The 23708-nt window shown below is 36.3% G+C and overlaps 1 protein-coding gene across 2 annotated transcripts in view; it reads right to left on the reverse strand.

Moving 5' to 3' along the window:
- Positions 1 to 728: 728 nt before the first annotated feature.
- LOC110112830 (protein ACTIVITY OF BC1 COMPLEX KINASE 3, chloroplastic) overlaps positions 729 to 23708 on the reverse strand; it is a 40125-nt gene continuing 17145 nt past the window's right edge. Inside the window, exons 3-12 of one of the 2 annotated variants that reach the window (XM_020845170.2) lie at positions 16390 to 16515; positions 16066 to 16263; positions 14291 to 14397; positions 13893 to 14055; positions 13219 to 13284; positions 8846 to 8939; positions 8625 to 8737; positions 7704 to 7774; positions 5721 to 5868; positions 729 to 1307 (exon numbers count right to left, since the gene is read on the reverse strand). In XM_020845170.2, the coding sequence (XP_020700829.1) occupies positions 879 to 1307; positions 5721 to 5868; positions 7704 to 7774; positions 8625 to 8737; positions 8846 to 8939; positions 13219 to 13284; positions 13893 to 14055; positions 14291 to 14397; positions 16066 to 16239 (1365 nt within the window). In that variant the 5' untranslated portion in view covers positions 16240 to 16263; positions 16390 to 16515 and the 3' untranslated portion in view covers positions 729 to 878. Of the gene's footprint in view, positions 1308 to 5720; positions 5869 to 7703; positions 7775 to 8624; positions 8738 to 8845; positions 8940 to 13218; positions 13285 to 13892; positions 14056 to 14290; positions 14398 to 16065; positions 16264 to 16381; positions 16516 to 23708 lie in introns of both variants that reach the window. The other variant, XM_020845171.2, reaches the window with a different exon arrangement.

Genomic DNA, 23708 nt, shown 5'->3' on the forward strand with positions numbered 1-23708 from the left:
TGGAGTCAAGACGTAGCTCTACTCCCAAACTTAATTAAATAAAGACGCATAACTTAACATGACCCGCCGACCTGACTCTCTTATATGAACAAATATTAGGTCAGATGACCTGACGTAACTCTATGTTCGAACGCCAATAATATGTCACCACGTGGTCTTACTCAATACCGCGCGGCCCGACAACTTGACCCGGGATTGTTATGTTCGCATATTGCTCTAGGTATTGCTCGGTATTGTTTGGCAACAATGAAAAATATCGCTCTGTGAAGACCAATACCGAATACCTCGGTATTACTCGGTATTTCTCGGTATTTCTCGATATTAGTCTTCACATAATAATATTTCTCGTTATTGCCGAGCAAAATCGACCAATACCGAGCAAATATCGAACAAATACCGAGCAATACCTAGCAACACGCGAACATAGCAATCCCGTCTCCGTTCTGGGTAGGGGTTGTCGGGCCACACGGTAAATAGTGAGAATATGCAACACTATTTTACTGCCGTCCGAACGTAGAGCTACGTCAGTTGACCGGACCAAATAAAAATTCCTCTTATACACACTGTGTATAACTTATACATAGTTTGTGTCCAAGGCCAAGTCGGGTCATCAGATCACGCTAAAAAAATGCTACATATCTTCATTTAATTAAAAGTTCGAACATAAAGCCATATCCTCAATCCGCGCCTAATAATTTCTCCCACCACACACCCTTGGTGTGTTTCACTTGTGCAAAAAAGATAGATGTATAAGGATGCGCATTACATCACATAAGTTCAAAAAATAAAAACCTTGACAAAATCAATATCCTCAACATAAATCACACTTACATCTATACATAAATACACAGAGTCCCAAAGTTTACCGAAAAGCAAGTCTAGAAGGTTTGCTGCAAGCCGACTGCAATTCGGCGAGGCACAAAAGCAAGAGAGTTGAAGAATGATTCAGTGCAGTGCGCAATAAAGCGAGGCACTGAAATCAGCAAAGCCATCACAGCGATGGTGAAACAGCTCCAGCATGATCTGAGCAGCAACACAGGATGTCTTCTTACTTCCCTTACCATCCTGTAAAATATGACTTTGACCCTGCGGTCTCTCATTATAGTATAAAGCTGAGAAAGGGTAGTAGTTTTGGTTTGTTCTTCCAGTTCAATGGTCTGAGCCTTGTAGGGGCTCCAGGGTTTGTTATCCCTCATGATGGTTTTGCTCATCCAAGCGTAAATTACATCAGCAAGAACATTGCTGATGTGTTGACGGAATAAGATGGCTTCTTTTGAAATCATAGCACTACAGAGGGAAACTGGGTCCTGAAAACAGCATAAGATATTAATTTGGTTCGCCAAATTTTAGGAGGTGCAAACCGGAAGATATCTGTAGGGCTAGCAGGGGCGGCAAACCGGAACTGATAAAGAAAAAAAAAAAACAATTGTGGGAGAAGGAAGAATTTGAACATTTGAGTGCACCTCTTGTGCTTGACGTTTGATTTTGTTAGATTTGAAAAGACTTAAATCTTTCGACCTATGTTGCACCGTTACACCTATTTATGAAAGTGTGTTGTATCTGATACGGCACCGACATGTATCCAATTAAAATACTATTTAATTTCAAAAGGACACGCGTATCCATTGAAAAAAATCGAAAAAAAATACTCATTGTATTTCATGCTGCGGCTGCAAGCAAGGTTCTCTCATTTCCAAGATGGATTTGAGTCTCTTGATGATATGAGAATATTAGAAATTGCTACTCTTTCACTTGATGAGCCTGAATCATAAGCTATGATATTTATTGAAGATGATATAGAAGTTCAAAGACAAACCACTGAAGAAGCTAATCATATCATTCCTTCTGTTGAGTAGTTGAAACTTCATGTGCTAGACAATTTATGTTTATGCTTTTGTTGTTGTACTAGATATTTAGGATATGTTTGGGACGGCTTTTTTATTGCTTCTTAAATATGCTTTCTAGTTAAAAAATTAAAAAAATTGTACTAGAAATCTGCTTTAAGAAGCAGTAAGAAAGCCGTCCCAAACGAAGCCTTAATGCTTACTTTTATTTTGATATTATAAGCGACAAGGCTACAAATGATGTTACTTTTATTTTATTTTTTGTAATTTCAAATATTATCCGACCCCACATAGTGGGATAAAGGCTTGATGTTGTTGTTGTTGTTGTAATTTCAAATATTATGCTTTGATTGCTTTTCTTAATTTTTACGTATGATTTATAAATTATAATGTCTTGTCCGCACCATACCCGTATACTGTATTTTTAAGAATTGACGTGTCCCATATCCGTATCGTGTCGTATCCGTGTCACTGTATCTGTATCGGTGCAACATAGCTTTCGACATAACCTTGGCTAAATCTATGCAAGCGGATGTTGTTAATTCTCATCTTTTGGGGTATCAGCTACCAGGGTTCAAGTGGAAATGCGCGTTTAACTTCTTTGCTTGGAAAGGATGTGTGGATTGGCACATCGTTTCATAGCTCAAAAATATTATAAACTTGATTGGTGAAAATAATGTAAATATGGCCTAGCAAAAGCAATCAAACAGGGATGATGGGCAGCTCCTTGGAAGCATCAAAATAGGAAAAAGCAATTTTAACATTGGAAACGAATAACCACTAACATAATAGGTGCGTAGAGAGAAAAGTTGAATGCAATCTGCTTCTAATGAAAGTCTAATAATGATATGATAATGATCAATAGGCCCAAGTGACATTTAAATCTGACATGAATTTAGAATAACATCAAGGTTGGGGCGACCCAAGAAGAACTTGCCAATAATAGAAAAAGGAAGTACTCAAGCAAGCTCAGTGATATCATATATATATATATATATATATATAAAGAAGAGTGCATGCTTTTCTTGATAAGTAGGAGCTTGCTTATGTAAAGTGGATATAAGTCTTGAAAAAAAATAAAAAAAAAATTAGCTAAAGGAGATGTATGTGACCCCGAACTTGACAAACCACCCGTCAAATTTGCGAAGGGAAATAAAGTGCAAGCAAAACGATGAGTCTCTGAGTCAAGATGACTATAGAAGGGGAGCCAATGAAACCTTAGGACCTGTCAAAGAGGTAGAACTGAAAATGAGTTTGGAGCGAGGAGAGGAAACGCAACCAACTGTAGCCTGATAAATGACAGGACAAGAGAGGGACAGATTTACAATAATGAAATATGAAAGCCAACCTCAAAGGATAGCAATGACTGATGAGTGAGAAAAAGAGAAAGGCAATAGTTTTATATTGCTTAACGCTAACCAATAGAAGTGGCACCCATAAAGTAGAGGTGTAAGTGCGTCCAATGCCACAAGCATGCGACGAGGTGAAATGAGGCATTTTAGCATTTATAAACAATATTCAATAAATATTACTTTAGAATAAGTGAAATTTAGACATACAACATTTTATGCGCATTGGATCTTTTAAAAAAAATCAAAATAAATGAGGGCATACATGATAGATGACGACCAGGGTTTAGGGTTAAAAACATAACCTAGTATGAGATGTAAAATTAAATCAAACTAAAAATTTATAAGCCTTAAGTCATCAAACTAAAAAAAGTTGCTTGTAAAGTAAAGAAAATAAATATGCTTTGTTCATTTTAGAAGATAATTTAACATCACCTAAAATATGAAATTCCACAAAAAAAAAATAATGGAAAAAAATACAATTTCAGCAATTAATAAAATTTTTCATGCTTAAGAAAGAATAATCGAAGAGTATCTCGCTTGAAAGAATGTCCACCACACATGCAAAATTAGTGACTAAACATAAGTCAAATCTAATGCATCTACTTTCCTAACTAGGTCATCGGAAGGCCGCCGTTTTATGTGACCAAATAATCTAGGGCGACTCTCTCTAATCTTATCTTCCACTAGAGCTACTCCAACATTTTCACGTATATGCTCATATCGTATCATGTCTCTAAGAGTAAAGACACTCATCCACATGAGCATCCTCATCTCTACAACACTTAATATCATGCTTCTCTTTTAATGGCCAACATTCTGCACCATAAAGCGTTGCAGGTCTCACTACCATCTTATACAATTTTCCCTTAAGTTTGAGAGGGACTTTTCTATCACACAACAAGCTTGATGCATTCATCCACTTCAACCATCCAACTTGAATTCTACTAATAATATCCCCATCTATTTCACCATCACTCTGAACAATAGATCCAATATATCTAAAACATGTACTCTTACTAATGACTTAATCACCCAAAGTCACAATCTCCCCACTAAATCTATTATTACTAAAATTACACTACATATATTAAGTTTTAGATATACTCAAACGAAAACATTTAGACTCTAAGCTTGACCTACATAATTCAAGTTTACCTTCAACTCCCTCTCTAATCTTATCAACAAGAAGAATATCATAAACAAAAAGCATACACCAGGGTACCACCTCTTGCAAATGTCTAGTGAGAACATCCATGACTAAAGCAAAAAGATATGGGCTTAAGGCTGATCCTTGATGTAATCTAATTGAAATAGGAAAATACTTGGTCAAACCACCTTATGTTTGAACACAAGTAACAACTCCTGCATACAAATCCTGAATGACTTGAATATAAATATTATTAACCTCTTTTTTATGTATAACTCTCCATAGCACTTCTCTTGGAACATTATAATAAATAGAGACATAAATAACGGGAACAAATAGGGGAAAACAACAAGAATAAAATATAAAGGTAGTGTTTATGAACAATACTAGTATGTGGTGAAGAGCAGTAGGAGCACTTAAAGATGAAAAATGCAGCAGTAATTGGTGGAGAAATAAAAATAACAATATTGGAGTAATGATAGTGAACTCCCTATATGTTGAATGAAATTCAATAAGCCAAATTAAAATAATACAAAAGACCTAATAGATTGTCCAAAATAATAGAGAACACAACCAAATCATAAAGGAGACTTTCATATTAGCATCAATACAATTTAGATAAAAGTTGGTAATTAAACTAGATAAGTGCACTATGAATCCTATGTGATAAGAGAACATACATGTATATTGCAAGACTTGAGAGCCGATATCTTAAAACTTAATTCAACTAATTAAATCAAATAAAAGATAATGAGGAATGATTATATTAAAGTGAGGGTGAAAAAACAGTCAAAGATGATAACTACAAATTAACTTGGGTGATTTGGTGCATGTACAACAAGTAAAAAAAGATGCACCATTGTGGCCAGGTAGATAAAATTAGCGAATACAATAGCATGGCTAAAGTTGCACAAAAGGCTTCCAAAATGGAATTTACACCTGCTTAGGAATCCGGAGGAATAATTGGCGAAGGACGTGTAGTAAGGCTTGCATCCTAAATGGTTGGGATAAGGCCAATTATGATGATGACAACTTTCAAGGTTTTAAGTCAGCTAAAATGAGAAGCTATTTAAAGCAATATAATTTTATTTCAAACCACCATATTTCATACTTCAAGTCTTTTAAGATGTTTTGAGATTGCTCATGCTAGAAATACAGCTTAGATATTGAATCACAAAATTCAAGAACATTTAAAAAGCATGCATACGAAAAAATAATAATAATCTTTCAATGCAAGAAATTAGAAAATTCGACAATTGAGGAAAGAAAAAAAAAATAACATGACATTCATTTAAACGGACAAGCAATTAGGATATAACATGATTTAGAAGTTGCAATCTTTCATAAAACAAATCTAGTAAAGGCCAATGGACATACCGCTGTCACCACCAATCTTCTTAGGACAGCACCATCCTTTGATGGTAGAAGCCTTAAGATTATGTTCAATAGCTCGGAAACATCATGCTCACTTGTTTGACTTGCGGGCTCATTACTTGCGCTCATGCTAATCCCCATTGGTCCTCCTCTGCATTTGCTTAAAAATTAAACACATGGCCCAGTAGTAAAAAATAGGAATAAAACAAGATAGGTTATTCACCAAGCCCATTGAAATTGGATAATGCAATTATATGTTGTAAGAACAGAAATCCATTCTTAGATGGGCTAAAAATAGACTTAAAAGTTGGGCAAGCCAACCTAAGTGAAGTTTGAAACTCTTTGAAGTTCATTTACATTACAATTCTTCTGGAATCTTGAACTAGATGACAGAATTCATAGTTCAAAGAAAAGCATGCTAAGGTCATTGAAGTGCTCCCTATCACTAGAATCCTAAATTTAACTCAAATAGGTTTGAATAGCAACAGCCATGGGATCTAGGTAGGGTATATATATGCACCTTTCTACTCGGATCCAAGCCAAACACAATTGCAACCAAACCTAAACCAGAAAAAATTAAACTGACCAATACCAAACCAATAGTGGATACGTTTTTGTTTTAAATGCAAAACCTGCTGCACGTTTGGTCAAACCATTAAGCAACCAGTTTTAGGTTTAGTTTGGTTTGGCACAAATTAAGCCAAAACCGAAAAGGGGTTCTGCAGGTGAGAAGTTAAAATCAATCATGTGCTTTAAATCAAATAGGTAAATTACACTATGTACAACCAAGTTAGGTTTAGCTTTGGTTCTATTAAGTTTTCTTGAACAACATGCGTAAATAAAACTCAGACAAACCAGTTTATAAAGTTTCAAAATCTAAACCAAACAAAACTCAAATGAAACTGTTTTGTTTTAGCCTTTGGTACGGGTTTTCAATTCAGGAAGATTTTTGTAATCCGTTCCAGAAGTTTCCATCTCCCATGTTTGCTATATGTGTATACCCTTGGTTGTCTTCAAAGGTATTTTCACAAGTAGCGATTGAATCGTAGCAAGGATATTCATTCCCAGGTGCAGATGCCTTAATGAACTCACCAATATCTACTAGATGAATCCATCCAAGAAGAGGGCGCCACTTGCCCACATCTGCACAAAGAACTCGCCCTATGTTGTGCAAACAGGTCTTTCGACCAGAAAAGTAGATCATCACTCACTTCAATCAAGCTCTTACCATTGAAACCCTCCAAACTCACCTACAAGAAGGCGCCAACCTCAGCAATCTCACACTCATTCAGCTACAACTCATCCCAAGCTCGGGAACTCACTATCTCCGCTCACACTACAGCTCGCCTTCATCAACAGAACCACGCCAAGCCTCGTAGATTATTTGTCGACATCACAAGACAACCCTCCGGCTACATATCTACCCTTTCTCCCCCAACCACAGACCACACGTCAGGTCATTAATTACGCCTTCCCAAGGGCCTATCAAAGGGCGTCACGTGTCCTAGACTAGTGTATAGCATTGTATAAGCCTCTACACGTAGCCCACATTTTCTATTTCTTTTCTTGCAGCCTTTACTGTATCCCTCAAAGCTCTTTAAATGCGAGGTGACAAAGAATAGTTAATGATTTGAATTTTGACAATAGAATCAAACTATTTTCACTCATATGATCATGATGAAATAAATCAAGAAAGGTGTGGTGAGAATTATGTTGGTCCAAATTTTTCGCTTCTACGATGCCTCATGATTGCTTGAAAGACCGGCGAAAATGTGTGTGACATTAAGAAGAGCAAAAGAAAGCTATTCTTAGACAAATCATACTAGAATGTTCACTTATACAACATATTAATATGCTGGTCACATACAATGATAGAAGACCATAAACAAAACCGACAAAGAGGCAAATCATAGAAAAATCTAATATCAAAAAGTGCATATCAAAACAAAACTTTTGGGATGAGATCATAAGTTCATATAGGCTTACCGAAGGGATCCTACTTTCAGAAATAATAAGATATTCTTCCATTGGAGTTCCCTTTTCCCGTTGAAGATGACCTTGTCAATAAAAATAGTTGTTTAAAATCCAACCTGGTTCAGGCTCAATAACGTATCCCTCAAACGAATACATTCACAAAACTTTGGCAAAATAAAAGAAAGCTTGGTCTAATATACCCAGAAAAGCAGAAGCACACTAAATCAATGATTTGAATTTAAGCATAGTACACCAAATACTGACCCTCAATAAATTCTCATAATTTTTTTAGCTTGAAATGGATAGAAGGGCTAGCAAAGAATGCAATTATAACTTTGAACATAAACTAATATTATTAAATTGACTGATAAAATTATTTTCAACTTAACTGAAATAAAATATTTTTCCATCCAAACAATAAAGCCAATATATTCTTCTACAGCCAAGCATCTTAAAATAAGAAATTGAGGAGAAATACAATTAGCATCAACATGCAAGAGGAACTGATTAACTATTGAAGTCATTTTTTCCATGGCTCCTGATGACATTTAAATTATAGAAATTCCAGCACATTTGTTCAAGCATTGGAGAATCTAGGCATTCTACGTATGAAAATAATATTTTGGACGGCCATGAAATCATCTAGCATGATACTTATGTTGTCCAGCAAGTTTACATTTCTTCTTCGACTAAACCATCCGCCATATACTGGGACACGTGGCAGAAAATTTTCCACAAAAATGATTTAAAAAAGGCCTTTTTCTTTTCAAAATTATCATTTGCATGAACATGATAAAAAAAAGGTTCCTACGGCATTTTTATTTGTGAAACAAGGGCCTATAAATTAAAAATGAGATGATTTTTTTTTTGTTTAATGGCAATTGAACAGTTAAATGTGAGTTATCCAAAGATAAGGATGAGAAACTAGAATACCGAATATAAGATTCTTCTTGTAGAGGCTGAATTGTCGTAAAGAAGTTTTTTGACAACATAAGGGTATGCAGCATGGAAAGTTTTGAAGTTATTGTCAGCCGCTACTGCCAATCCTGTAAAAATAATGAAAAGCTATAATGGGTGAGTTCATTTTCAATGGATGTCAATGTGAAAACAGGCTACAAAAAATTTCTGATTAATACATAATATATAGTGGTTACCCTCCAATGAAGCCAGTGAGCGCAATACAAGAGTATAATACGGTGGCATACGGAAGTGATACTTAAGTGCTATAGACCAAATTTTGCCAAGAACCTACAAAATGTGAGTAACAAACAAACGGCTGTAACATAATTCTATCATTCAAGGCCAAAGAAAGTTAGAGGAAAGAGGATTAACAGACAGCTTGGAGTTTTTGAGATACGAATATCTGAATATAAAATAGTTGAAAATGAAAAATGTTTGAATAATGAAGATGGGTCTAAAAATTGAACTTGTATTTGAAGTTCAGTTAATTTTAGTTTTAGTATAGTTTAGTTAATTTGAGATACAAAAGCTCTTTGCTTTTGTGTTTTACTCATTCGAGGATCTTCTCTCCATTTATAATACATGAACAAGTATAATGATCTAAGGTATGAACTATGTAATCGCATATCACTAACTAAATATTGAGAATTTTCCTATTTTAAAATTTTCATGCACTTATACCCCATCAAGCTGAGGTGCATATAGCAAGTAGATCCAACTTTTAGCATAAGATCGAAAAAATGAAGAAGTCCTATAGCCTTGTGGAAAAGATATCAGCCAATTGCTCTTCATTGGCAACATGAGAAGGTATGACCTTTTCTAACAGGAATAGCATCCTCATAAAGTGACTGATAAATTCAATATGTTTAGTCTTTTTGTGAAAGACAGGATGGCTATCAATATTGATAGCAATTTGATTATTATAGTTTAGAATTATAGGTTGGACTAGAAAACCCAAACTCTTTGAGAAGAGTATTTACCCTGTTTGCCCTGATTGGATTTCAAGTTGCATCACCGCGAAGCCCTAGTCTCACGTAAGGACCGTACGCTCAAACTCAAGCACTTCCCAGCAGTAGTACTCACAATAACCGTCCCCATCGCTCATGTTTTGCATTCATTCCTACATGTAGACACAATCTTCTCACAGCCCAATGATTTGTCCATGTTAGTCTCCACATCAGAAGAAATTGTGTGATGCCCAGACTGCCCACAATCTTGCTAATGCCAACAAAGCTCGCGGACCCATCTCTCCCTTGCTTTGCTCTCTTACTATTTTTCAAAGACATTTAAGGTCAATAAAATATCCCATAAGACTTTGAATTTTTGAAATGAATAAAAACAATTTAAAATATTCTCTAAAAATTTAAAAAAAAAAATCCTACGAAATAAAGGTTATATATATATAGGGAATAATTTTTTTCATAACCCAATTTTTAATAAGAACCTAATACTTGAGTTGAACAATTGCATAGTTGTTTGATTTGGAGGATCGAGCGGCTAAATGGAATCTAGTGTATTGAGTTTGAGTTGAATGAATGTTGATTTCATGCAATAAAGGGTATCAGATACAAATACAATAATCCAACAACATTCCTATCATCTTCTTACTTCAATCCTTTAAAGAGAACCATCCATTGGAGATCACTAAATCTCCATGGGTGAAAGAGGGAGATAGCAAGGATTGGATTGAAAAATATCAATAAGGGTTATCTAATTAGACTTAGGATTGAATGGGATGACCACACGCATACAATCAAATGGCCAATAGACCTAAGCTTTCTAAGTTCAAGAAGATACCTTACTGAAGCTATTGTTCAATGGACGATGAAACACAGAAGTTTCATCTAACAGAGAAGGAACTTTGCTCAAGAGCTCCCTTATCGTTCCTTGTCGAGCTTTTTGAAAGTTGAACACAACTCCTTAGCACATTGAACACCAATCTTTCTCTTTATAGAATGGTGTTGTAGATGAAGAAGAAGCTATGGTTTTGGTTGAGATGAGAGAATGAGAAATTAAGGATAGGGAATACCTCCTCAACTCACAAGCAACCCGCACTCGAGAGCTATATGTCTCGGTCTTTCCTCTCTTCTTCAAAAAATAAAAACATCGCTATTCTTTTCACCCTCGAATTTATATAGCCTGCAATCATGCAAAGCCCCAAAAAAATTCCCAACATCCATTGTGCCCTCATATAGTTAAGGGTGAATAGATGAGATCAATCTCCACTAACCTGATGGCTTGCGATTGCTGGCGTCAGCAGCCGATCATGGGAAAATGATCGAGAAAGGACCACAGGCACAACAACTCTTCCCTCGTATAATCAGTCGTCCGATCTTATTTGAATTGATTTGAGAAGGCTCATGGGATGCTAAAGAGGCTAATTTGTAGCTTGATATTGTGATGGATGAACCAAATGAACCAACTAGGGTTTAATAGAGTTTTATTTTGGGTATGGACTGACCTGGCAGAGCCAAAGTGAATCCTATTTGACTCAATTTGACTTAATTTAGCTGTTGGAGGCTGAATTGAATGAACCAAATTAACAAATTTGAGCCAATTAATTCAATTTGAATTGATTTAGCTTGATTAAAATGGGGGCAGGTCAAAATTTTAAGTGAATAACTACTTTGATAAAATATTGTGCTTGTTGTATTTGTGTACTTATTATATTATTTTCCATATTTCATATTAGATTTATATTAGAAACCCTATGCTCGCCCCCACCATCACTTGGGAAATGACTTTGAGCGGGCCGCCAAGGTTTTTTTTTCCTTGCGCTCCTTCCCCTCACTAACAACTGCCCATCTCGTCGAGGAGCTTTCTTCCCCCACTTTTGATCTTTGCTACTCGTTACACTCATAAGCTCTCCCTATCTTCGATCCCCATTCAATTGCAATTACCTCCCTCCTTAGATGGTCATACCGTGACAATGGATCCTCCAATCAAGCCATTCTCATTGCCACTAATATTTTATCCAACCTGCACATCCTGTATTCTTAGTCCTTCTTAAAAGTTGTGGTTGGTTTTTCAGGCACAATATTGCATCAATCTACTTTCATCCAAATTCCTATTCACTTTCATAAAGACAAGCAAACTTCATCATTTCAAGGCAAACCACAGTTTATTGTTTATTTTTTCTGAAGAGGAGATCGTTGTTCTAGCTCGTCTGCTTTGTTTGTCAATTATTGGCAAGTTTCCATTGGGTCGTCCAAACATCAATGTCATGATTTCAAATTCTTGTCAAATCTACACTTGATTGGTGACTACTTTGTTGGGCTAATTGATTCTCGTCGCATCATTATAAAGTTATCTTCAAATGCATATTACATCAGGCTCTTCTCTAGACGCACCTATCATGTTAGTGTTTTTCCGATACATATGTTTTAGTAGTCTCCCTATTTTGAAGCATCTGTGAAACCAACCATCACGCCTGTTTGAATAGTGAGAGTATACTTATTTCAACCAAACCACTTTATACTCCTTTGGCTCAATCCTTAGCAAACCCTTGCAATTGAATGTTGCTACTGGTCGTTCTTTTAGTCATCTGCAGTCCGTATTTTGGTTGAAATGGATGTTATTTTGTCATTTGAAAAAGAGGAATGGATTGGTCAAGAGTCTTATAGTTATTCACAAAAGGTACTCTTTGAAGGAATCCCTCATAATAATCTTTATGTAAAATATTTGAGCAAAATTTCTACGTACTTCAAGCTTCGTCCTGATCTAATTACATCAAACATTTACGTGCTAGAGGAACATTTAAATGTCCATACTCCTCATAATCCCACAATAATTATTGCTCCATCATAAATTCAAATTTGCACTCAAAATTTGAGACCTCTAAACTTTTCTCATGATAATGAGATTGTTGTGCCCGCCCCTACTAGCCCTACTAAAATGGTCTCTACTTTTGTAAATGAGACAGAAATTTAGTTTGACAATCCCAAAAGTTCTCTCTCTCTCCAATTAGTGAAGGCGATCCTAACCATGACATTCTACATCCAGAGGATTCTAATGAGAGCACTATGAGTGGATGTTCTTATGGATTGGATATTTCAAATCCTATTAGCTAGATGGGGCCAAATCTATGTATATATAATCATTCTCTTATCTTTAACAAGCTCCAAGCAAGATAGTCCAACTGAGATATTTGTTCTATAAGATGGTTCATTCAATGGTTTCACGTATTATGTAATATTCCTTTTGTAATTTTTTGCACTCTAGCAATTTTTTATAAATTCCCTTGATGCGCTCATATCAATTTTGTTAAATATTACATTATTTGAAAAAACATACTCAGTTAAAATGCTTAAAAATAAGAAGTCACATCAACCGTTTTTTGTACAAGCTATGCAAATGAAAATAAATAACTAGTTTAAACATGCTTACAACATGAATAGGTCATTAACTGTAGCAACGGATAAGGCATGCATGGAATTCTCCAATTTATTAACTTCACATGTAAAGTCTAAAAGATATGGAAGTTTTCTTCAGAAACATAAAAAGAGGAAAACATATAATCAGAAAATTCCATGAGAATTTTGACATAAAATGGACAATGGTAACTAACCAAACTGAATTTGATGTCAGGGATTCCTTCTCTGTAGTCGACCTCACCTAAGGCCTCAACCAAATCCTGATACACCAGTTCAATACGCATAAAAAGATGATCTGGTCAAAACTTAGTTGAAACGACAAAAATAAGAATGCTGGCTCAATAAAATGGGCAAGATTCTTCAGAGATATCACGTCAGATCATATAACAAAATGTGATAATAAAACTGACATAATGCCGTAGTGGAAAAACGTTTGGATGAAGCTTGACAAAAAAACAATGAACCGGAGTTTATCAAACCAGTTCAGATATCTATGTTGATATGAACTTGAAACCTCGGTTCAAGCTTTCATTGGTGGAAACATAAAGTTAGTGAAAAAAAAGTTAATATTTTCTAATTTCTACATGTCTCAAACTTTCTAAGCAAGCCAAACTAGTTTCAAACGTTTCTGCTGTTTTCATGTACTCGAACAGTTAGAGCAGATTGGGTCAACATAATAAAAGATAATAGTTTCCTCATAAGATAATGATTGCATACATGCAAACTGGCGTTGAGACACGCGAGGATTGTAGCAAAAATTATGAAAACTTTAGGGGAAGATAGTTAAATGAGAAAACTAGAAAAGGAAAACTGAATTTCTAGTATTTGAAAAAGAGAAATTGAAACTAGGAAACACAGGTGGGAATACCGCTGTCACACGACGGAGATTAGTTCCTGGCCTTACAACATCCATCGAGGCCAAATCACAAACAAGAGCTCCCCAATCTCCATATGCGATATGGATAATGGATGCAAGCATAGCAATTTGGTGTTCTTGTTTCATCCGGCAAAGAAGACCAAAATCCAAAAATCTGAAATGGACATGTGGTTAGCTCAAAAAGATTAAGCATATATAAGTCATGTGACTAACAATTTTTTAAGCCTGATTCATATAAAGAATCAGAACTTGCAATGAACAAAAAGTCACAGTGAAGGAAACAGATTATTTATGATGATTTTCTCTAATGACACTATCAAATCATGTTTTAGAATAGGTTCTCTGTTCAATCAGCCAAATGTCAAAATAAAGCTAAAGTATTCACATACCCAATGCATCCTTCAGGTGTATAGCGCAAGTTCCCAGGATGCGGATCAGCATGCAATAAGCCTGTCTCAAGTAGCTGCACTAATGTTGCTTCCACTCCTTTACTAACCTTGAATTAATAAACACATAAAATAACACCTCTGATGGTTTATAGAGATGACTATTTGAAAATGATGAAAACAGTTCATGAATCAGATAGAAATCAGTAATATGATCCATATTACTAAATGAACATGAGAGTTTATGCATAACAGATACCTTAGCATCTCACAATATATTTTTTATTTTCAGCTTTCATAGATTGACCAAGACACCAAAGTCATCAAAGTACAATAAAAAAAACATTTAAATTTTTAGCCATGCTTTTGAATTTGATCATTCTGGAAACTACAAGAATTATGGATGTCAACTTCTCTTTTTCTGGGTTGGCCTGTGAATTGACACTACTTCTTTCTCCGAGTGTTGTATACAGATTGGAAAAAACAAGGTTGGGGAGTGAAAAACGTAAATAACTTTTTAAATTTCTAATGTTATCCAGTCCTCTACTAAAAAATGTATGCCTCGCATCTGTGATTACGTCCTCAGAAGGCATGTGGAGAATCATTAATAAATGGTACAAGTCACAAAATTATAAATAGCAGATAGAGAATTCAGAATCCAGATATATTGATCGTCAATGTAAAAAGCACACTCAGTTTGTGTGGGATCCGAAAATTTGCGCTCCGGACTCTCTGTGACCCTTTTCTTCTTCTTGGGTCAGCGAGGAGAGTTTTAATAAATTTAAATTCCGATGTAAACTTTCAGAAGGCATATTGGGTTCTAAATAAGACATTACCCAGAGATTTCGTCATCATTTTACAATGACTTTATGATCTGAGTTTAGGTTTTCCTATAGGCGCAAGCCTCTATAGTTAATTACCCCTCCTAATAACGAAACAAAACTTTAGATTAAGGCTAGTAGTCGTCGAACATATACGCAGTATAGAGCATATAATAGCAGCAAAATTAGATATTTGAAAATTGAAATTTATATCACCACACACTTAAAGCGAATGATCGGGGGAATGATGATAAACCTGATCAAGAATTAATGTCCACATGAATTGATTTTTGTATCCACTTTGAAAGATAATATAAAACACCAACATAATACAGAACTTTAAAGCAAGTATTCAAAATCTGCATGTTCTCTTATAGAAGTTGAAAGGATTTCAAAGAAATTTCTTCCATAAGAATATGAACATGAGAGAGATTTCCAAAAGTTTACAAAAACAAGCACATAGCAATCTTATACTAATCCAGTGTCTACACAAAAACATACCTCCTAACATGAATATTTACATAATATGTACAAAAAGAGAGACAAACAGATTACAGACAATGTAAAGATATTTGAAAGTATTTCTGTCAAAACTCATGCATCTTTAAATAACTTCAATGAAAAAAGACATCAAATTGCACTCATTAGGAAATTTAATTTTGTAGCTTGAATTGCTTGAGGAACTATAATGCATGGACAGTATTGATTGTTTTTCTCAGAAAGGAAAGACGTTTCTTGCAGGAAGGAAAGACAAGCTACCATCTCTACCCTCATGTATGCATAGGCACTATAATTACACTATTATATAAAAGCTGCAGAAATGTTTGGGTTAAATGAAATAATTTTCTATTACAAATCGGCATGGGAGGGTGGGGAAAATTAGAACTACATTTTAAAGAGGATGCAGCATTGTAGATTAGGTGAAGTAAGAAGTAAATGACATCTATCTTAACATACCAAATCAAGTAGACATCTTTTTGCCTCCAGTTGTTGAACCTCTGTGAATTCATCCACCGCTTCACTGGATGCACCAGACCGTACGAGTAGGCTGTTGGGACTTTCACCTACCATCCACTCCATTGTCAAAACTCTTTTCCTCGTCAAATTTCTAAGCACTTTTGGAACCAACATAAAAGAATACTGGAAGTGAGCTTCCTGACAAGAACACATTTGACACGGATATAGCAGATTATTTCAATGAGAAACTTCTAATTCAAAATCTTAGCAACCAGCAGTCAGAAAAGAAATAGAAAAAAAAAAAGAGGAAATATACTTAGCTACCAAGAACTCGGAGGCATTTGCAGATTCTATTCTGTAATCCAGCTCACCAAATAATCCTTTGCCAAGCTCGTCAGCATAAAGGTAAAGATCATTCTTTCTTTTCGCTACTTTCTTCAAAAAATTAAGCTGCAATGATTGAATCAAGTTTGTTCGATGTTAGAAAGCAATAATGCAGTGTCTTCCCACACACTTCAACCAGAAGATCAGTTTTCCAGATATCCCAGCCTCCTTAGTCCATTGGTATAGTTGCATTGCATAAACTATCGGATGCATGTACATCCAAATAAGACATCTCGGTTCAAGAAAACTTCTTCTAATTAAGATATATATAGATATATGTATGTATGTATGGATGGATGGATGGTAATTTGTAAGATTGCTATACTCCAGATGAAAGTTTTACCAATTAAGCATACATAAATGAAGTGAAACTATTTATGAAAGCCTAGCAACTGTCCAAAACTTAAGTATTCTTATATTTATTTTTAACATTAACTAAAAACACATCTCAAATTCAACTGAAACAATCCTTGTTATTATATCGACCACAAAATGTTGAATATCATCTTTCTCATCTCTACGTTGCTTAACTGATGAACTTAAGCATGTTTCATGTTGATATAATATTTCACATCTCCATTTCTCACTGTGTTTGAGTGCCACGTTCCCAACATTTTATGTCCTACTTTTCAAGAGTAAATCTCCATTCCATGAAATGAAAACATCTTTATCTGATGTTAGTTGCAGTGCTTTATAGGTTTTTTATAGAATATGGTATAATCAATTAGTACCATTTTATTAGGGCATAGAATAGAAAGACCGAATGTATCACCAAACAGAAAATAAGCTCATGGCATAAAACAAAAACAATAGAAGCGGTGTAGTCAGGGTAACCAAAACAAAGTGAAGGGTTCAATAAGACCAATTGTTCATATGAGCATGCCCTGAGGATTTCCCATGTCCTCTTAACACCCTTACAGCTGCCATTATAACTGCCAATTTAAGCCAGATATGACAAAGCAAGTAAACCAAGCCCTTAACTCTGTCATTTGCTTTATCAAGAGATTCATAAAAGAACCTCATCTTAAAAGAGGAGCAAGAGTTGAAATTCAGACTTCAAACGAGACCAAATGGAGATCTACCAAGCGTAGCTAGTTTCTTTGCTTGAACTAATCGAGATTTCCTTATCTGTGCATTACTCTGTCAACATGTAAGTATACTACTAAAACAATTAGAGGTAAAAAAAAACAGATAGAAGCAAGATAAAGGAAAATGTGAATAAAATGTTTGAACTATTTCTTCTTCATTTTACTCATTTGGATTCTGCAAGCAGAACTCCAATACTCATTTAGGGTTACCATTCTCTTCTAGCCATAACCGTATTTATAAGTTATAACCACACTAGCATGCTGGTTCTGCTTTGCTAATACATTGATCTCTATAAACTCCATATACTAGAAGACTAATAGAAGAATATATTACTGCCAACAAGTTCCTAAAATTCACATCAGGATGACATACACTTCAATGATAATCCACTAACAAACGCCTGTACAAAACACTTTGCATGCTTAATTCTTCCAAGGAATATAAAGGTTGTTTTAGATGGATGCCTTATTTAGCTATCTTGAAATAATCACTCAAAATAAAGTTTCATATTATATTCATCATTCGTTCACTAACCTTAAGCCCTTTTCTTGTATGCATATAAAGGATGTAGGAAGGGAAAGAAGGCCTCCTACATCAATATGTTAGACCGGTCAAGGATGGCTTGTACCGGTCCAGCCGGCCCAGCACTAGGGCCAGACCCTGGTATATTTCAAGCAGACCAAGCACGTTGTCGGCCCCCTTGTGGGGCCCATGATTTACAACAACACCAATAACATCAAGTTTTTGTCCCACTACGTGGGGTCATCTACATAAATCTTCTTTCGTCATTGTGTCATGTTAAAAGTCAAATTCTCAGTCAAATCTAATAAAGAAAGATCATTTCTAATATTTTCCAACCAAGTCTTTTTAGGTCTACCTCTACCTTTCTTAACATAAGTCAAATCTAATACCTCAACTTTCCTAACAGGGTCATTGGAAGGCCTCTGTTTAATGTGGCCAAACCATCTTAGGCGACTCTCTCTAATCTTATATTCCACTGGAGCTACTCCAACCTTTTCACGTATATGCTCATTTGGTATCCTATCTTTAGGGTAAAGCCACTCATCCACCTAAGCATCCTCATCTCTACAACACTTAACTTAGTATTATGCTTCTCTTTTAATGGCCAACATTCGGCACCATAAAGCATTGCAAGTGTGGGCTCCGAAAATTCGGCCTCGGCCTCTGCCCGCATTTGCTGATTTTCTTTTGGCGAGGGAGTTTTAACGAACTAAGTTCCGGGGTAAATTTTGGGAAGGCATATGGGTTTGTAGATAAAACACTACCCAGAGATTTCGCCTTCATTTTATGAGGACTTTATGATCTGAGTTCTGGTTTCCTATAGGCGCAAGCCCCTATAGTTAATTACCCCTCTCGATAACGAGAGAGAACTTTCGATTAAGGCTAGTCGTCAATCAGATACGTAGAGATATACGTTCTGGCATATAGTAGCAACAATGGGCTTAGGACTTGGAGATTTGGAAAGTTGGAAAAGTTGATATTTAAAATAGAAATTTCACCATCTTGCAGTTAAACCGGATGGTGGGGTAATGGATGATAGACCCAATCAAGATCTCATGGTTTCGTCGTCCCGGGCCATCGCGGTCCCCGGTCTACTTAGTTAGAGGAGGTAGTCGACCCAACCTGACAGAAAGATCCTTGTCGGCAGCCATGGGTTGCTTCGTCCAATAGTACCTTGTAGACCTGGGATGAATGTTTGTCTAAGGGAAAAAATTTTGAATCCACCTTAACAAACAGCGGGCTTTGTGCCCTATCAATCATATCCTATTGATTCATATTTCAAGGATTTGATACCATTAAGGAACGTATTGGCTCTGGCAATAACCGGTATTTCATGGTACCATTTGGCGGCAAAACCACTCGGTTCAGAGGGCCCCTGGTCATAATCGTTTATCTTGCAGTGCCTTTTGGCGGAAAAACCGCCGGTTATAGGATACGTACCACGTCCTTACTGGCAGGAGATTGGTTGAGAATGGATCCTAGTGATATTTTCGACTAGGTATTTAGCTTTGTGTGAGCTGAAGTTATATTCGAATTTGTCCACCCCACCAAACTCTTGTGGAGGGTGGATGAAGTTTGCTGTAAGTGTTGATGAATTTATTTCAATTTTAAATATTTTGGACTTTGAGATTTTTGGAACTTATGTGAAGTTTATGATTCCTGATGAGCATTTTTTTCTTGTAGGCTTTGTGCTTTTATTGGTGAATTCTCTTGATTATAGGCCTTGAAGACCAAATATGAATGTATTAAAATAAATATACCGGTCGCCACAACCATATATTTATTTGATGGTTCGAACCCTATCGACTCCTATTGATCCGCATAGAAGGATCAGGTTCGAACTTGAATTCACTTATTAAACCGCGCAGCATCCCTAGACGTCATGTGTGTACAAATAACACACTCGCCGGGGCCCATGCGAGTGTTTGGGGGCATTTCATAATTAAACCCTATCGACTCCTTTTTACTTAGGAGAATCGGGTTTCGTAGGCTTTCTGCATTTGTTAGTAAATTCTCATTATTATAGGCCTTGAAGACCTAATATGAATGTATTAAATAAATATTCCGACCGACCTCGCGATCATATATTTATTTAATTGTTCGAGCCATGTCGACTCCCGTCTACCCGTATGGAAGGATCGGGCTCGAACTTGGACTCACCATTTGACCAGCTTAGCATCCCTAAACATCACGTGTGTACCAACTACCAATAACATGCTCGTTGGGGCCCATGCGGATCTTGTGATTGTATTTACCCCTTGTGTACCAATGTATATACAAACTACGGTGCATGTACAGGGGTATTTTTGAAATATTTTAGTTGTGCATGTAATTGTCATTTAAATGCACACAACATTTCATTTGAGAGCTTATATACGCCTTCTGTCCGCTAATACGAGTGTTGCGGATCCGGTGGCATGTTGTAACAGCTTCTGAATAGAATTGTTCGTTGTTTTATACATGTAGACTGTCGTGCACTACTTATTGCTTTCTGCAGGTGTATCATAGTGCACTAACGAATCTCCAGCTTTTACTTACTGGTGGATCGTGGCATTGTCAACTAATTGCCCACAAGATACCTCTTTGTTTTGGTGTGGACTCCCTTTTCTCAATCATCGGGAGGTCCTTCTTGAAATCCTTGGCCACTGCCTTGAAAGGAACTCCTTTCAAGCTATTTAGTATAGTAGACTTGTTATTTCCGGTGTTTGTAGATACCAGAGCTGTTTTTTTCCTAAGTATAACACCAAAACGAAATTTTGGAACACCAGGAAGTTTAGTTTAAATTTGTTCAAACGTCTCTTCCATTCTGCAGGGAGATCCTCTTCCATGCATTGAGTTGTCTTCATACCCGACGACTTTGCAGCATTTTAATCACCGCTGTTGTATGTGATATCTATACTTGTGTTCACAGTGGTTTGTTGTGCCTACGATATACCCACTTTTATTATCCACAAGCGGCTCGTGTGTATTTACGGGGGTCCGCTGTATTCACTACGACTTCCTGGAGGTGTTCTTAGATGAGCCATTGTTCTTGCATCATATCCACCTTTCACCAATCTCAGTTGGTTTGACGATTACATTCATTGTAGTTGTTTCACATTTGCTTGCAGATGATGTATTGTGTACTTGTTATTTCCAGAATAACTCATAAGAGCTTGCATTTGTTGTAGTACTTAGGCATTTGTCTTGTGGATAATGGTTTCGGGTGGATCACAAACTTTCTACAATCACCCATAAACACTTGTATTCATTTTCATATCATCTGCTTCCGCTTGTGGTAGATGTGCGTATTTATTGGCCATTGATAGAGCACTGATTGCAAGGATGTTGTAACATCCATTGCCTGCTGCTGATTAGCACTCATAAGTTCGTTGTGACTGTGGAGAATCTCCCTTCACCGCCAACCAGTATTCGTATCTATAATAGATCTTCTTAGACTTGCTTGTATTCCTCTTTCATGCATATCAACCAACGAGTTTTCATATACATCGTATATCTTTACTTGTAGGAGAGCAGGGTATTCAATTACAACCAAATGATATCGATTATACAAAGACTGCATTTGCTTCGGACTCTTCGAATACACCTTCATTGTTAGCTTGTTGTATGTTAATTTCTTTTGTCACTCGTAAATGAGCTGCATTGAACATGATAAATCCTTTGTAGCTTTAATTGTCGCTTATAAGTGTATTACCACATTTTCCAACATTTATGTTGCTCATTACTTAATGAGTAGAATATATAAAGAATTTGCTCATCATCACTTGCAAAGCTTTGGCACATTAATGAGTGGCGAAGTGGCATTGAACTAATGCGTCATTCCACTTGTTCATTTGGGCTTGGTTCAAATCAAGTTCAAGTCCAAATTTGTAAGTCCTTTGATGTTCAAAAGTTCACAAGCTCTAATTCAAGTTCGTGTTTGAGTTCAAGTAGCAAGTTCAAACTCTTCATATTTGTTTCTTTTGAATTCAAGTCCAAGTTCATGTGCACAAGTTTAAGTGCTCAAGTTCACACTTCACAGATCCTTGTATTCAGTTCGGTTCAAGTTCAAAGTACATGTTCACTTAATATCTAAATCCGGCTTAAATTCAAACTTATTATATTTTTTTTTAGGTTCAAGTCTTGCTTAATCATTTGAGTTATGTTCAAATACAAGTCCACAAGTTCACTGTTCATTCTCATTTGAGTCCAAGTTTTTGTTCTTTTGAGTTCAAATCAGGTCCGAGTACAATCATATTTTAACCCGAAATTTCGACAACCTCCCAGCGTCTCCCGCATTTAGGGAAAAACTACGGAAAATTAGGCCTCCCGCCACGCAAGAAAAAAGCGGGTACGGTAGGTGTCCTCATACGAGGACACTCGGCCGTAAAATATGTCCCCACCAAACTAAGAAAAGCATGTATGGGTCTTCGGTGCCTATTACAAGAAAAGCAGTTGTTTCCATACAGGTACAGAGCCGCGTATGGGTACTTAAGAGTTGTCCTAGCCACGCTAAGAAAAGCGTGCACCAGGCTTACCAGCCTCGTCGTATGTCGCACCGGGTTCCCTCCTACCACGCTAAGAAAACGTGTTATAGGTGGTTACCGGCTCGGTCACACACACCGAGGACAAGACTTTTAGAGTCAAGGCCTGTTTCACAGCTACTCGTCGTAGATAGTTTTACATGAGAGTTCCTTCCCACCAACGCTAGGAAAAGGTGTATGGGCGAGTTTGCTAGGTCCAACACGCACATCTCAAGGTAAAAGCGGAAAATTTGGCAACTTTTTTTTATAATTATAATTATTAATTGTATTAATTAACATAATTAATATATTTATAATTGATATAATATATTAAAATTTATCAACTAATTAAATAAATAAGTTAAATTTAACTTGAATTAACTTAGACATCTATTTATATTATTTAATTGATTGTTAATTAATTTATAAATATTAATTAAAAATAATTAAAATAATATAAATTATAAATAATTATTTTAATTTTCATTAAGCTTCAATTTATAATTAAATGGATTTATTTATAAATTACTTAATTAAAACTAATAATTATAATTAATTATAATTAATCAAAATATTTATAATTAATCAAAAAAAGGAAAACACCACTCGGTTCAGCAGATTTGTGGGATTAGGTCGAAGGAGCGCGCGCCGAGGAGAAAAACCATCTTCACGGTAAGTGAGCTCCTTCGTTTACTTCCGATGAAAATGTGTAACTTCCGATCCTTAGGAAGGGAAAGTCGTCAAAGAGCGAAGTCAGGCAGCGTCGGAGGAACAAGGAAGCACACGGAAAGGAGAAGGTTATCTCCTCAACAAGCGAGCGCCTGTTGTTGCTCCCAATCAAATGCCCTAACTTCCCGATCCGACGAGAAGGGAGTCGTCGAAGAGCGAAGTCGAACATCAACGTTGAGGCTGGAGTAGCGACGCGAAAGGGAGAATGTTGCCTTCATAGTGAGCGGCTTCCGTTCTCACTACGATCAAAAAGTCGTGACTTCGAACCCGACAGGAAAGGGAGCATTGTCGGGGGGGGAAGAGGAACGTTGGCTATGGAGGTAGGGATCTCTCTCTCTCTCTCTCTCTCTCTCTCTCTCTCTCTCTTGACGATCTTGCGAACAGGGCAGCTGCGGAGAGAGGTCGGAGATGCTTGCG

This window comes from Dendrobium catenatum, unplaced genomic scaffold (genome assembly GCF_001605985.2).
Source record: "Dendrobium catenatum unplaced genomic scaffold, ASM160598v2 original_scaffold_27042, whole genome shotgun sequence".
NCBI classification, from domain to species: Eukaryota; Viridiplantae; Streptophyta; class Magnoliopsida; order Asparagales; family Orchidaceae; genus Dendrobium; species Dendrobium catenatum.